Below are 16,903 nucleotides of genomic sequence, written 5' to 3' on the forward strand. Positions count from 1 at the left end.
GTGCATCAGGGACTGTTACTTAGAGCAATACATTGCAGAACCTACCAGAGAACAGGCTATTTTAGATTTGGTTAACGTTTCAGGTCAGAGACCCTTCTTCAGAACTGACAAATATTAGAAATGTAAAAGGTTTTAAGCAAGTAAAGCGGGGGTGGGCAAGAGATAACAAAGGTGAAGGTGTTGATAGGACAGAGTCACAGAAAATAACTGACCAGAAGGTCATGGAACAAAGGTATGTTAATGATGTGCTGAAAGACAAAGCATTAGCACAGAGCACTCCAAGCACAAACATAAAAAAACGTATTAAAAAAACCAAAACAGTGGGTAAGCACAGTGGAAACAAACTGAAAAACCTAAAATAAAATAACCAAATAAAAAAGGGAAAAGAAAAAAAGAAAAAATAACTAAGCATAAAAAGGGGCACCCGTTATGCTCTGAAATGATTGAACTCAATGTTCAGTCTGAGCTTCCAGTTGCTGGCCATTTCAACTCCCCCCTGCTCTCGTGCTCACATCTCTGTCCTGGGATTGCTGCAGTGTTCCAGTGAACATCAATGCAAGCTCAAGGAACATTAGGCACATTACAGCCTACCAAAACTCACTGGATTCCGGTCGGGTACCAGCAGATTGGAAAACCGCTAATGTGACACCCCTATTCAAGAAAGTCGGGAGACAGAAAGCAGGAAACTACAGACCAGTTAGCTTAACATCTGTCATTGGGAAAATGCTTGAGTTGATTATTAAGGAAGAAATAGCAGGACATTTAGGAAAACATAATGCAAACAGAGTCAACATGGTTTTATGAAAGGGAAATCATATTTGACAAATTTGTTACAGTTCTTTGAGGATATAACAAGCAGAGTGGATAAAGGGGAACCAGTAGATGTAGTGTATTTGGATTTTCAGAAGGCATTTGATAAGGTGCCACATAAAAGGTTATTGCACAAAATAGGAGCTCAGGGTATTGGGGGTAATGTGTTGGCATGGATTGAGGACTGGCTAACACACAGAAGGCAGAGAGTCGGGATTAATGGGTCTTTTTCAGGTTGTAAAGCCGTAACTAGTGGGGTACCACAAGGATCGGTCCTAGGGACTCAGCTATTTACTATCTATATTCATGACTTGGAGGAAGGGAAAGAGTGTAGTGTATCCAAATTTGCTGACGATACAAAAATAGGTGGGAAGGCATATTGTGATGAGGACACAAAGAATCTGCAAAGGGATATAGATAGGTTAAGTGAGTGGAAAAAAACTTGGTGGATGGTGTTCAATGTGGGAAAGTGTGAGGTCATCCACTTTGGTAGGAAGAATAAAAAGGCAGATTATTATTCAGATGGAGAAAGACTACAAAATACTGCAGTACAGAGGGATCTGGGTGTTCTTGTGCATGAAACACAAAAGGTTAGCATGCAAGTGCAGCAAGTAATTAGGAAGGCAAATGGAATTTTGGCCTTTATTGCTGGGGGATTAGAGTTTAAAAATAGGAACGTCCTGTTAAAACTGTACAGGGTGTTGGTGAGGCCACACCTGGAGTACTGTGTACAGTTTTGGTCCCCGTATTTAAAGAAGGATATACTAGCATTGGAGGCAGTTCAGAAAAGGTTCACTAGGCTGATTCCTGGGATGAAGGGGTTGTCTTATCAAGAACATCTAAACAGGTTAGGCCTTTATTCACTGGAGTTTAGAAGAATGAGAGGTGATCTTAGAGAAACGTATAAGATTTTAAGGGGGCTTGACAGGGTAGATGTTGAGAAGATGTTTCCACTAGTGGGGGAATCTCGAACTAGGGGACATAGTTACAGAATAAGTGGGCACACATTTAAAACTGAGATGCGAAGGAATTTCTTCTCTCAGAGGGTGGTGAATCTCTGGAATTCTCTGCCTCAGAGCTGTGGAGGCTAGGTCAATAAATGTATTTAAAGGAGGAGGTAGATAAATTTTTGAAATCTCAGGGAGTCGAGGGTTAGGTGGAGCAGGCCTGAAAGAGGAGTTGAGGCCTGGGACAGATCAGCCATGATCTTATTGAATGGCAGGGCAGGCTTGAGGGGCTGAATGGTCTACTCCTGCTCCTATTTCTTATGTTCTTATGTTCTAACCCCTGACTCCACAAAGCCATTTTTTAATTCATTTGTAGGATGTGGGCATCACTGGCTATGCCAGCATTTATTGCCCATCCCTAATCGCCCTTGAGAAGGTGGTGGTGAGCTGCCTTCTTGAACCACTGCAGTCCATTTGGGGTAGGTATACCCACAGTGCTGTTAGGAAGGGAGTTCCAGGATTTTGACCCAGTGACAGTGAAGGAACGGCGATATAGTTCCAAGTCAGGATGGTGCGTAACTTGGAGGAGAACTTGCAGGCGGTGGTGTTCCCATGCATTTTCTGCCCTTGTCCTTCTAGGTGGTAGAGGTTGCGGGTTTGGAAGGTGCTGTCTAAGGAGCCTTGGTGCGTTGTTGCAGAGCATCTTATAGATGGTACACACTGCTGCCACTGTGTACCGGTGGTGGAGGGAGTGAATGTTTGTAGATGGGGTGCCAATCAAGTGGGCTGCTTTGTCCTGGATGGTGTCGAGCTTCATGAGTGTTGTTGGAGCTGCACCCATCCAGGCAAGTGGAGAGTATTCCATCACACTCCTGACTTGTGCCTTGTAGATGGTGGACAGGCTTTGGGGAGTCAGGAAGTAAGTTATTCACCACAGAATTCTCAGCCTCTGACCTGCTCTTGTAGCCACAATATTTATACGGCTGCTCCAGTTCAGTTTCTGGTCAATGGTAACCCCCAGGATGTTGATAGTGGGGGATTCAGTGATGGTATTGCCGTTGAATGTTAAGGGGAGATGGTTAGATTCTCTCTTGTTGGAGATGGTCATCGCACCACACAAGTACCAGGCAAATTTCACTTGCCACTTACCAGCCCAAGCCTGAATATTGTCTAGGTCTTGCTGCATGTGGACATGAATTACTTCAGTATCTGAGGAGTCGCGAATGGTGCTGAACGTTGTGCAATCATCAGTGAACATCCCCACTTCTGATGGAGGGAAGGTCATTAATGAAGCAGCTGAAGATGGTTGGACCTGGGACACTACCCTGAGGAATTCCTGCTGCAATGTCCTGGGGCTGAAATGATTGACCTCCAACAACCACAACCATCTTCCTTTGTGCTCGGTATGACTCCAACCAGTGAAGAGATTTCCAGTGTTCCCTATTTGTGGAGCCTCCTCCTCCAGTTAGTTGTTTAATTGTCCACCATGACTGGATGTGGGAGGACTGCAGAGCTTTGTTCTGAGCTGTTGGTTGTGTGATCGCTTAGCTCTGTCTATCACATGCTGCTTCTGCTGCTTAGTATGCATGTAGTCCTGTGCTGTAGCTTCATTAGGTTGGCACCTCATTTTGAGGTATGCCTGGTGCTGCTCCTGGCATGCTGTCCTGCACTCCTTATTGAACCAGGGTTGATCCCCTAGCTTGATGGTAATGGTAGAGTGAGGGATATGCCGGGCCATGAGGTTACAATTTGGTGGAATACAATTCTACTGCTGCTGCTGATGGGTCACAGCATCTCATGGATGCCCAGTTTTGAGTTGCTAAATCTGTTCTGAATCTATCCCGTTTAGCACGGTGGTAGTGCCACACATGATGGTGGGTATCCTCAATGTGAAGACTGGACTTCGTCTCCACAAGGACTGTGCAGTGGTCACTCCTACCAATACTGTAATCGACAGATGCATCTGTGACAGGTAGATTGGTGAGGACGAGGTCAAGTAGGTTTTTCCCTCTTGTTGGTTCCCTCACCACCTGTCACAGACCCAGTCTAACAGCTATGTCCACTCTTAATGATGGGTATTGAATTCCCCCACCCAGAGTACGTTCTGTGCCCTTGCTACCCTCAGTGCTTCTTCCAATTGTTGTTCAACATGGAGGAGTACTGATTCATCAACTGAGGGTAGGTGGTAATCAGCAAGAGGATTCCTTGCCCACGTTTGACCTAATGCCATGAGACTTCATGGGGTCCAGAGTCAATTTTGAGGTTTCCCAGGGCAACTCCTTCCCCAATCTACACCACTGTGCCGTCACCTCTGGTGGGTCTGTCCTGCCGGTGGGACCGGGCATACGCAGAGATGGTGATCGAGGACTCTGGGGAATTATGGTATAATTCAGTGAGTATGACTACATCAGGCTGTTGCTTGACTAGTCTGTGGAACAGCTCTCCCAATTTTGGCACAAGACCCTGTCTATAAACCAGCCGAACCTCTCAATTACATTCCAGCCTGTAAATCGCTCCCAAGTATCCGATATTCTATCTACAAACCCTCTTCACCCCTTGATTAGATTCCTGCCTGTAACTCGCTGCTGGCTATCAGAGAGAAAGACTCCTTACTATTCCTGACAGATAAGAGTGAGCAGATGGAAGATAACTGCTTGCATCAGTTGAGGATGTAGAGCGCAGGGACAAAGTTAAAATGGAAAAAGCTCAGGTCAGTGAACAGGAGAAAAGTTTTCATGCAGAGAATTGGCTGCTGGAGTTAGTGATTGGTGCAGATACTGTGTTAATATTTATAGAATGAATTAGATTGGTAGTTGACAAAAAGGGGAAGAAAGGTGTATGGGAACATGTCAGGCCATGGGATTAGGATACTGCTTGTGCGGAGGGTAAACACCAACACAGACCGCTGGACCCCACGGCCAGTTTGCATCCTGTAATTTCTATATAATTCTATGTCACGCCTGACTGTGTTCATGGCACCGAAGTGGTGAGATTCTCACACAGAGGGATTCAGTTGGAGCTATGAATGGCAGGTGGGGGGAGGGGGTGTGACTGAGTCAAACAGTGGGGTCCTGAAGAATGGAGTTCTGGCAGCCCGTCCCTCACCTCTCACCATGTTTGGATACATTTAGTGCGAGCAAAGTGCAGGGAGGGAGAGTGGAAAGCCCTTGGGCAGCTGCCTCTTTATAGGGGAAGAATCAGTCAGGATCCCAGAGCTTACCTTCGGGACTTTGGCATATTTTCCAATTCTTGTGTCACGGATCACAGTGATGTCCAGGCAGTCTACGTGCTGCAGAAAGAAACAGAAGTAGGTGACAATAATAAGTCACTTGCAGCCCATTACAGCGGTCAGACCACACAGAGAGATTGGGGAAAAGCAGCATCAGTCCCTCTGATGACTGGGTCGTCTCTTAATATTGTAGCTGTATTTCTGATCAACAATTCATTCTGTATGGGCCAGCTCGCCTTCCATTTGTTAAACTGATGGCAATCGTACCTGTAACACACACCTCTCAACAGCCCTGACAGGTGTACCACAGGCCCAGAGTGACCACAGGCCCAGAGAGACCACAGGCCCAGAGAGACCACAGGCCCAGAGTGACCACAAGCCCAGAGTGACCACAGGCCCAGAGAGACCACAGGCCCAGATTGACTACAGGCCCAGAGGTGACCACAGGCCCAGAGAGACCACAGTCCCAGAGTGACCACAGGCCCAGAGTGACCACAGGCCCAGAGGTGACCACAGGCCCAGAGAGACCACAAGCCCAGAGTGACCACAGGCCCAGAGTGATCACAGGCCCAGAGAGACCACAGGCCCAGAGAGACCACAGGCCCAGAGTGACCACAGGCCCAGAGAGACCACAGGCCCAGAGTGACCACAGGCCCAGAGAGAGACATGTAAAAAGCAGAGATCTGAGGCAAGCTATCACAATGCTTGCACCATCAGTCCCCATTCCATCTTTCTAGTGCCTTGTGGGTAATGGCAGCTAGTCACTAGTTAGATGTTTTTTGTTAAAGTTTCACTGCATCTAGAGCACTTTGTGTGTGTTTGGGAACTGAAAGAAGCTTCACTTCCCTTTAACACATAGCCCAAGACAAAAGAGACCTTTCCAGAGACTAGGACCAAGTGGGGCTGAGAGGCTGTAAGAATCTTAGGAAATGGAAAAAAAACCATTCGGTCAAACAAGCCCACTTCTTCATAGATCACTCCACCTACCCTCAATATCCCTCAATTCCACCTACCCGCAATCCCACCTACGCTCAATACCCCTCAACCCCACCTACCCGCAATCTCACCTACCCTCAATACCCCTCAACCCCACCTACCCGCAATCTCACCTACCCTCAATACCCCTCAATCTCACCTACCCTCAATACCCCTCAACCCCACCTACCCGCAATCTCACCTACCCTCAATACCCCTCAATCCCACCTACCCTCAATACCCCTCAACCCCACCTACCCGCAATCTCACCTACCCTCAATACCCCTCAACTCCACCTACCCTCAATACCCCTCAACCCCACCTACCCTCAATACCCCTCAACTCCACCTACCCTCAATACCCCTCAACCCCACCTACCCACAATACCCCTCAACTCCACCTACCCTCAATACCCCTCAACCCCACCTACCCACAAAACCCCTCGACCCCACCTACCCTCAATACCCCTCAACTCCACCTACCCTCAATACCCCTCAACCCCACCTACCCACAATACTCCTCAATCCCACCTACCCTCAACCCCACCTACCCTCAACCGCACCTACCCACAATACCCCACCTACCCACAATACCCCTCAACCCCACCTACCCACAATACCCCTAAACCCCACTTACCCTCAACCCCACCTACTCATCTTTTCTCAGATTAACACTTGGTAGATAGGCCTGAATTTAAATCTGATTAAACAAACCTTGTATATCTCTGTTTAAACTTATTGCAACATTCCACAGAGAGTATCAGTGGCTATGGAACCTGTGTCGCAGGAAGAGTCAGTACCTTCCGGAGTTGAGTGTAGGAGATTGAGGGGTGATTTGATCAAGATGTTTAAAATGACAAAAACTCCAATATGGAAAAACTATTTCCTCTGGTGGGAGAGTCCCGAGTCAAGGGGACATAATCTTAAAATTAGAGTGAGACCACTTAGGAGTGTAGTCAGGAAGTACTTTACACAAAGGGTGGTGGAAATCTCAAACTCTCTCCCTCAAAAAGCTGTAGTTTCTGACAGTCAGTTGGAACTTTCAAGACTGGGATTGATCGATTTTTGTTGAGTTTGTTGATAGATTTTAAGGGATCTGGAGCAAAGGCAGGTAAATGGAGTTGAAGCACAGATCAACCTGGCGGCACAGTGACGCAGTGGTTAGCACCGCAGCCTCACAGCTCCAGGGACCCGGGTTCGATTCCAGGTACTGCCTGTGTGGAGTTTGCAAGTTCTCCCTGTGTCTGCGTGGGTTTTCTCCGGGTGCTCCGGTTTCCTCCCACAAGCCAAAAGACTTGCAGGTTGATAGGTAAATTGGCCATTATAAATTGTCACTAGTGTAGGTAGGTGGTAGGGAAATATAGGGACAGGTGGGGATGTTTGGTAGGAATATGGGATTAGCGTAGGATTAGTATAAATGGGTGGTTGATGTTCGGCACAGACTCGGTGGGCCGAAGGGCCTGTTTCAGTGCTGTATCTCTAATCTAATCTAATCTTAATCTAACTATGATCAAAGTGAATGATGGAACAGGCTCAAGGGGCTGAATAGCCTCCTCCTGTTCCCAGGAGTGGTGAAAATTGGGAGGGAAATGTGGGAGTGCTTGGCCATTGAGGTCCTGATCATTTCCCTTACCTTATTCTGGTAGGTCCAGTAGAGGAAGTGTCCATGAGAATCTATACGCAGAATCACTGGCAATCCAACTCCTGTATCCTGATTGTACAAAATAACACAACATGGCTTAATTACCACTCAAGTCATATCTGCCTTGAGAACCCGAGGAAACTACTGTGATAGTGAGAACTGCATCATATGCCTGTGTTTTCAGTGGTTTCTGGCATTGAAGGACCCACCTAGCGAGGGAGGAATTGAGAAAGAGGAAAATAGAGAGAGGAGAGACTGAGACAAAAAGGAAGCGAGGAAAAAAAAACTTACATTTCTATACTGTCTTTTATGACCACAGGACATCTCAAAGTGTTTTACAGCCAACAAACACGGCAGCCAATTTGCCGAGAGCAAGCACCCGCAATGTGATAATGACCAGATCATCTGTTTCTGGTAATGTTGGTTGTAGGTTAAATATTGGCCGGGACACTGGGGAGAACTCCCCTGCTGTTCTTTGAATCATGGAAGGGAATCTTTTATGTCCACGTGGGAGGGCAGACGGGGCCTCAGTTTAACAATTTATCACTCATCTGAGAGAAAGAGAGAACGAGAAAGAGCGAGAGAGAGAGAGAAAGAGAGAGCGAGAGAGAGAGAGAAAAAGAGAAAGAGAGAGAGAGTGAAAGAGAGTGAGCAAGCGAGAGAAAGAGTGAGCGAGAGAGAAAGACAGAGCGAGCGAGAGAAAGAGAGCAAGAGAGAGAGAGAGAGAAAGAGAGAGAGAGAAAGAAAGCAAGAAAGAAAGCGAGAGAGAAAGAGAGAGAGAAAGAGTGAGATAGACTGAAAGAGAGAGACAGACTTATTTTCTTTGCCATATCTCACTGCACCTCACCACAACTCACTGTAATTTACCATACTTCGCTGTACCTTTCTATAACACTCTTCTGTACCGTACCTCACCATCCCTTACCGTACTGTGCCAAACCATGCATCACTGTAACTTACCATACTTCACTGTACCCTGCCATAACTCAACATATCCCACTGTTCCATACCATAACTCACCATCCCTCACCATAGCTCACTGCATCAGAGCATACCTCAATACATTTTACCATAATTCACTCAAATAAAAGCAAAATACTGCAGATGCTGGAAATCTGAAATAAAAACAGTTAGTGCTGGAAATACTCAGCAGGTCTGGCAGCATCTGTGGAGAGAGATGCAGAGTTAACGTTTCAGATCAGTGACCCTTCAGCAGAACTGGCAGATATAAGAAATGGCCATAATTCACACTAGTTTACTAGAACTCACTGTAACTTACCTGTAGCTCACTGTACCATACTTCACCATTCCTTACCATACTGTACTATGCAGCAAAAGCAAAATACTGCGGTTGCTGGAAATCCGAAATTAAAACAGAAAATGCTGGAAATACTCTGCAGGTCTGGCATTGTCTGAGGAGAGATAAGCAGAGTTAATGGTTGGATTTTGACCTCCCCCAGGCATCGGGTATTGTGGCGGGTGGGGTCCTGAAGATGTCCGGGAGAGGACCGCCACACACCCTGATGCCAGGAGGGCCCGGACCGATATCACCGGCGGCGGTGAGGCCTTGTGGTAGCTCCCCCACCACTGCTGCTCGGCGATGGGACCCCCATTTGAATAGTTAAATGAATTAAAATGAAAGAATTAATGAAACTCACGTCACCGCCTGATGTCCCGCTGCGATCTTCGGCTCAGCGGCCGGCACTCCCTCGCCTTCAGATCCCCATCCGGGGAAACGAGGTGCCACACTGGAGGTAGTGGGGGGATGGGGGTGGGCGGAGGAAGGAAATTTCTCAGTGCGGGGGGAGGGGAATGGGGTCAAAATAACGTCGTGGGTGTAGGGGATGGTGAGAAGTGTTGGAGTTGAAAGTTTGTGCAGTTTGTGAGGGGGGGGGGGGGGGCGGGCAGGGCAGCTCGCCCTGGCTATTTAAATGAGCTGCACGGAAGATTGTGGCGGCTCTGTGACATGTGGCCCGCACAGGTGGGCCGCCCTTTTTCTGTTTTGCCCGCCGCCGAAATTGGTGACGGGCACATAAAATTCAGCCCAATGTTTCAGGTCTGTGACCTTTCATCAGAACTGTCAAAAGTTAGAAATGTAACTGGTTTTGAGCAAGTACAGAAGCAGGGAATTGGGAGGGGGTGAGGAAAGAACAAAAGGGAAGGTCTGTGATAGGGTGGAAGGTAGGAGAGATTTTTTTTAGATTAGATTAGATTAGAGATACAGCACTGAAACAGGCCCTTCGGCCCACCGAGTCCGCGCCGACCATCAACCACCCATCCATACCAATCCTACACTAATCCCATATTCCTACCAAACATCCCCATCTGTCCCTATATTTCCCTACCACCTACCTATACTAGTGACAATTTATAACGGCCAATTTACCTACCAACCTGCAAGTCTTTTGGCTTGTGGGAGGAAACCGGAGCACCCGGAGAAAACCCACGCAGTCACAGGGAGAACTTGCAAACTCCACACAGGCAGTACCCAGAATCGAACCCGGGTCCCTGGAGCTGTGAGGCTGCAGTGCTAACCACTGCGCCACTGTGACAAAAGGGATGATGGCGTAAGGCCAAAGGAAGTGGTAATGGGACAAGTAAAGAATCAAAAGTTGGGTCTAGCGGTGTGAGTTGGAATAGCAGAATCATCAACAACAATTGCTATCCAAAAAAAATAGGGGCAAAGGTTATGATCTGAAATTGCTCACTAAGCAGTCGCCTCTATATTGGGGAGACCAAACACAGATTGGGTGATCGCTTTACGGTATACCTCTGCTCAGTCCACAAGCATGACCCCGAGCTTCCGGTTGCTTGCCATTTTAATTCACCACTCTGCTCCCATGCCCACATGTTTGTCCTCGGCCTGTTGCAGTGTTCCAGTGAACCTCAACGCAAGCTCGGGGAACAGCATCTCATCTTCCAATTAGGCACCTCTGTAGCCTTCTGGACTCAATATTGGGTTCAACAATTTCAGTGCATGACTGCCTTTTTAAATTTTATTTTAGTTTATTTTTTAACCATATGCCTGCCTTAAACTTGGCTTTTCAGGTTTGTGCTTTTGGACAAAGCTGTTCATTATTCTGTCATGAACACTCTCTCTGGACTACTGCTTTGTCTTTTAGCACTCCCTTTGCCCTCTGCCCCTTCCCCTGTCCCCGCCGCCCACTCCCCATCACTTGCTAAAAACCTATTACATTTCTAACCTTTGCCAGTTCCGATGAAAGTTCACAGACCTGAAACATTAACTCTGCTTCTCTCTCCACAGATGCTGCCTGACCTGCTGAGTATTTCCAGCACTTTCTGTTTTTATATTTTTGAACTCAATGTTGAGTCCAGAAGGCTGTAAAGTGTCTAATCAAAAGATAAGGTGCTGTTCCTCCAGCTTGCATTGGTTTTCACTGGAACAGTGTAGGAGGCTGAGGACAGAGAGGTCAGAGAAGGAGCAAGGTGGAGAATTAATATGACAGGTGACTGGAAGCTCAGGGTCATGCATGTGGACTGAATGGAGGTGTTCCGCAAAGCGGTCACCCAGTCTGCGTTTAGTCTCCCCAGTGTAGAGAAGACCACATCATGAGCAGTGAATACAGTGAAAGAAGTACAAGTAAATAGCTGTTTCACTTGGAAGGAGTGTTTGGGGCCTTGGGCGGTGAGAAGAGAGGAGGTAAAAGGGCAGGTATTGCATTTCCATCTCTTGCGTGGAAAGGTGCTGTAGGAAAGGGGTTTTGGGAGTGACTGAGGAGTGGACCAGGGTGTCGTGGAGTGAATGGTCCCTTCGGAATGCTGAAAGGGAAGAGGAGGGAAGACGTGTTTGGTGGTGGCATCAAGCTGGAGGTGGTGGAAATGGCGGAGGATGATCTGTTGAATACAGAGGCTGGTGGGATGGAAGGTGAGGACAAGGGGAATCTTATCATGGTTCTGGAAATGAGGAGCAGGGGTGAGAGCAGAAGTGCAGGAAATAGAACAGACCTGGTCAAGGGCCCTGTCAACCATGGTGGAGGAGAATTCTTAGTTGGGGAAAGGGGAAGACATCTTGAAAGTGCTAGTATGGAAGCTTCCATCATCCAAACAGATGCGACAAAGACGGAGAAACTGACGGAATGGAATAGAGTCCTGACAGGAAGCAGATTGTAGGGAAGTGTTGTCGAGGTTGCTGTGGGAGTCAGTAGGGAATATGGTCAATAGCCTGTCCCTAGAAACGGAGACGGCAAGAAAAGGGAGGGAAGGGAAAAGTCGGAGATGGACCATTTGAAGACAAGAAAGGGGTGGAAATTGGAAGTAAAGTTGGCAAAGTTTTCCAGTTCAGGGCAAGAGCAGGAAATGGCACCAATACAGTCATTAAACCTGTTCAAAAGGGTGACACTGTTACTGTTGGATGAACCAACTGCTACCTTGCTGAACACTAACTCTCTGAAACTTTCTCCTTCCTCCCCTGGACCATTACCCCATCACCCAACATCAAGCCTTTATTTTCAGAGTTGTCACTGACCTCATCTCCTCTGGAGATCTTCCCTCCACAGCCTCCAACCTCATAGTTCACCAATCCAGTACAGCCCACATCTACCTCCTCTCCAAATCCACAAACAGCACTGCCTTGGTAGACCCATTGTTTCAGCCTGTTCCTGCCCATGGAACTGATTTCTTCCCATCTCGACTATTTTTTCTCCCCTTGCCCAGTCTCTTCCCGCCTACATCCGTAATCCTTCTGATGCCCTCCGCACTCTAACAGTTTCCTGTTTCCTGGTCCTTAACATCTCCCAGTCACCATGGACATTCAATCCTTCTCCACCTCCATCCCATTGACCGTCAAGAGGAGGTGGTTAGATTCTCTCTTGTTGGAGATGGTCATTGCCTGACACTTGTGTGGTGCGAATGTCATACGTGCCACCTATCAGCCCAGGCCAGAATGTTGTCCAAAACCTGCAGCATGCAGGCATGGACTGCTTCAGTATCTGATGAGTCACAAATGGTGCTGAACATTGTGCAATCATCAGCGAACATCCCCACTTCTGACCTTATGATGGAGGGAGAAGTTATTGATGAAGCAGCTGAAGATAGTTGGGCCTAGGACACTACCCTGAGGAACTCCTGGAGCTCAGATGATTGACCTCCAACAACCACAACCATCTTCCTTTGTTTTAGATATGTCTCCAACCAGTGGAGAGTTTGCCCTTGATTCCCATTGACTTCAGTTTTGCTCGGGCTCCTTGGTCAAATGCTGCCTTGATGTCAAGGGCAGTCACTGTCACCTCACCAGTTCAGCACTTTTGTCCACGTTTAGACCAAGACTGTAATGAGGTCAGGAGCTGAGTGGTCCTGGCAGAACCCAAACAGAGCAGTGAGCAGGTTATTGGTAAGTAAGTGCCGCTTGATTGCACTGTCAATGACAACCTCCATCACTTTACTGATGATTGAGAATAGACTGATGGGGCAGTAATTGGCCAGGTTGGACTTGTCCTGATTTTTATGGACAGGACATACCTGGGTAATTTTCCACCTTGTTGGGTAGATGCCAGTGTTGTAGCTGTACTGGAACAGCTTGGCAAGGGGTACAGTTAGTTCTGGAGCACAAGTCTTCAGTACTATGGCCAGAATGTTATTGGGGTCTATAGCCTTTGCTGTAACCAGTGCACCCAACCATTTCTTGATAGGCTGTGCAGTGAATTGAATTGGCTGAAGACTGGAATCTATGATACTGGGGCACTCAGGAGGAGACAGAGATAGATCATCCACTCAGCACTTCTGGCTTGATGACACTTGCTCCCACCCACCATCCTGTATGACTGTATTCCATTCTACCAGTTACTCCATCTCCATTGCATCTGTTCAGACAATGCAGCTTTCTATACGAGTACTTATTTTATTTAGAGATACAGCACTGAAACAGGCCCTTCGGCCCATCGAGTCTGTGCCGACCATCAACCACCCATTTATACTAATCCTACATTAATCCCATATTCCTACCACATCCCCACCTTCCCTCAATTCCCCATACCACCTACCTATACCAGGAGCAATTTACAATGGCCAATTTACCTATCAACCTGCAAGTCTTTGGCTGTGGGAGGAAACCGGAGCACCCGGCGGAAACCCACATGGTCACAGGGAGAACATGCAAACCCCATACAGGCAGTACCCAGAATCGAACCCGGGTCGCTGGAGCTGTGAGGCTGCGGTGCTAACCACTGCGCCACCATGCCGCTCTTCTGATATACTTCTGATATGCCTTCCTTTTTCCTCAACTAAGGATTCCCCCTCACTGTGGTTGACAAAGCCCTTGATTGTGTCCGACCCATTTCATGCACTTCTGCCCTCACCCCTTCACCTTCCTCCCAGAACCATGATAGGGTTCCCCTTGTCCTCAACTTCCACCCCACCATCTCCATATTCAATGGATCATCCTCTGCCATTTCTGCCACCTCCAGCTTGATGCCAGCACCAAACACATCTTCCCACTTCCTTTTCAGCATTCTGAAGGGACCGTTCCCTCCACGACACCCTGGTCCACTCCTCCATCACTCTCGACACCTAGTCCCCTTCCCACGGCACTTTCCCATACAATCGCAGGAGGTGTAATACCTGCCCATTTACCTCCTCACTATCCAAGGCCCCAAACACTCCTTTCAGGTGAAACAGCGATTTACTTGTACTTCTTTCAATGTAGTATACTGTATTTACTGCTCACAATGCGGTCTCCTCTACATCGGGAAGACTGGGTGAACACTTCATTCACAAGATCGACTTCGAGCTTCCGGTCACCTGTTATTTTAATTCTCCACCTTGCTCCCACTCTGACCTCAGCTTGCTGCACTCTTCCAGTGAAGCTCAAAGAACAGCACTTCTTCTTTTGATTAGACACTTCTGGACTCAACATTGAGTTCAACCATTTCAGATCATAACCTTTGTCTCCAATTATTCAGACAGCAGCTGTTGGTAACAATTCTGCTAATCCTGTTTTCACCTCCTCTCTGCATGTCTTTTGTTTCTTTACATGCCCCATTCCCATCTCCTTTTGCCTTGCACCATCATCCCTTATGTTATTTAATCTCTCCTGGCTTCCACCCTATCACAGACCTTCCCTCTTGTTCTCTCCCCTCCCACTTTTTCCCCTTGCTTCAAACCTGCCACATCTCTAATTTTTCTGTTTGTTCTAACGACCGGTAGTCAACCTGAAACATTGGGCTGAATTTTCCCGCGGGGGTTGGGACCCTGATGTCGGGATCATACTCAGGCTCCAAGCCTACGCATGGCCTAAGTGCGCCCGCCGGAGGATCATAACATGAGGCAGTCTCCGAATTGGCCGCATCTGTGTTCACCGCCCAACTAAGGAGGGCGGGTGGGCGGGATCGCGATGCAGGTGGTCAATGAGAGGGCCTGCAGCACTGAACGGCCAGTAGGCCCTCAGGGACAGCTGAGGGAGGTAGGCAGGTGGGCGCGAAGGCACCTCAAAATGGAGGCGCTCTCAGATGTCTGCTGAAGATGTTTAAACAAAGGCGGCCCAGGGAATTAGGGCCCTTCAGTGTGGTGAAGTACCTTCCGCAGAAATGATAGTGGCCACAGCTGTGCCTTGCGGATCCATCATTGGGGGATTGAGAGCTGGCTCCGAGGACCTCCTGACCTGCTGCTGGGAGGTGGCCTCTAAGTTGTTGCCAGGTTCCAGACTCAGTGAGGGGGCGGGGGGCCTGTCGAACCCTGGTAAAATTCCATCGGCTTGGGATAATGGCCCTTGATTGGGTCTATTGGCTGCCCACCTCTGTAGAGGAAGCCTCCAATCCCATAGCAGCTCATCCATAGAAAAGGCACCTGGAGGCAGGACAGCATCAGGGAACCATCCCAACAGGGGTTTTCTGTTTTGCACTTCCCTGCATCTCACGGCCCCTTACCCTACCTCACCACAACTGACAGTCACTTACTGTACCTCACCATACCTCAATATTCCACACCTCAACACTGCTCACTGTACCCCATCATTCCTCACCGGACCTTACTGCATCATAATACTCCTTACTGTTCCTCACCGCACCATACATTTCTCACTGACCTCACCATCACTCACTGTTACGCCAATGTGCTTTCTTGAATGATAATTTTCTTTAATCCACTGACTGGAGATCTGAATTTATATGTTTTTTTTTAAAAGATGTTTTAAGAAAAGACCAGCTAAAAGGATGACTTAGCTGGCAGCCAAAGATGGCCATCTAATTTGCAACACTACATCCTACATTGCAATGCTTGTAAAGAGGGAGATGAAATGTCTGCTCGTGACCCAGTAAGAACCAAGACCCAGGTTTACAAACCTGAAATGTTCACTCTGTTTCTCTCTCCACAGATACTGCCAGACCTGCTGATTATTTCCGGCACTTTCTGTTCTCATTTTTTCAATGTTTTATTTTCTTTCAGCACTTCCCCAACAGTAGCATGTTTCAGCATGGTGCTCAATTCTAATACATCATAGCAAGCATCCGGCCTAGTTTGTATGCACATCGAGTTTAATTGCCCAATGGTCCCATGGTCGCAGAGTCTTCCTTTTGTGAGGATCTGGTCCGATTTATTGGGATCCTATTAACATTCTCTAGGTAAGACTGTTGATTTAGGGTTACGTCCAACTTAGTCTGCCTAATATTCAACCCTATATATTTAAAAGCTCCGGAAGCCCGACTTCCAATTTTAAATTCCTATAGAACTTTATCTACCACAAATTTCTCAAGTGCTGCAGATCCTCCCCACAGAAAATCGTCTACGTGCATCAAGAAAATGCCTGCTAGTTTTTCTTCATAGTGCTATTAAAACATTGCCAGATCGCTTTCAGCTAAATACAACCAGCTTTTAGTAGGATGGACCTAACTGAAAAATACCACACCTTGGATGCATCGTTCACCCCACTTGTTTAGCTTCCATAATTTCCCCTCTATATCTCCAGCTTCTTTTGATGGCTATAAAAATACTTCCCTTTGAAATCTCTCCCCTTGCAAAAATGCTGCTTTGATGTCAATGGATTTACATTCCCTTGAGTGTGTCGTTAAAAGGGCGAGGAAAATCCTCAAACTTGCTTTTCCTGCTGTTGGGGAGTCTACTCTAACTTCTTGGTAGCCTAGTCATTCCTCAAATCCCTGAGCTACAAGTCTGGCCTTACTTTCTACAGACCATCGGGAAGTACTTTCTCTGTCCAAATCCATCTATGGGACAATGCTGGTTGTCTCTATCTAGCACCTCCATGTACACACCAAACTCTCTCCAACTGTCAAGCTCTTTTTGTTTTGCATCCTTTACCAACTTACCATCTAACTTGTTAGTAGCCACAAGA

At 47.4% G+C, this 16,903-nt stretch overlaps 1 protein-coding gene across 1 annotated transcript in view; it reads right to left on the reverse strand.

Moving 5' to 3' along the window:
* Window positions 1-16,903, reverse strand: part of LOC137373519 (1-phosphatidylinositol 4,5-bisphosphate phosphodiesterase beta-2-like) — a 463,682-nt gene that overhangs the window by 339,578 nt on the left and 107,201 nt on the right. Inside the window, exons 2-3 of the mRNA XM_068038391.1 lie at window positions 7,594-7,671; window positions 4,978-5,046 (exon numbers count right to left, since the gene is read on the reverse strand). Coding sequence (XP_067894492.1) covers window positions 4,978-5,046; window positions 7,594-7,671 — 147 coding nt within the window. The remainder of the gene's footprint in view (window positions 1-4,977; window positions 5,047-7,593; window positions 7,672-16,903) is intronic.

The sequence above is a fragment of the Heterodontus francisci genome, chromosome 9 (genome assembly GCF_036365525.1).
Source record: "Heterodontus francisci isolate sHetFra1 chromosome 9, sHetFra1.hap1, whole genome shotgun sequence".
In the NCBI taxonomy this organism is placed as follows: domain Eukaryota; kingdom Metazoa; phylum Chordata; class Chondrichthyes; order Heterodontiformes; family Heterodontidae; genus Heterodontus; species Heterodontus francisci.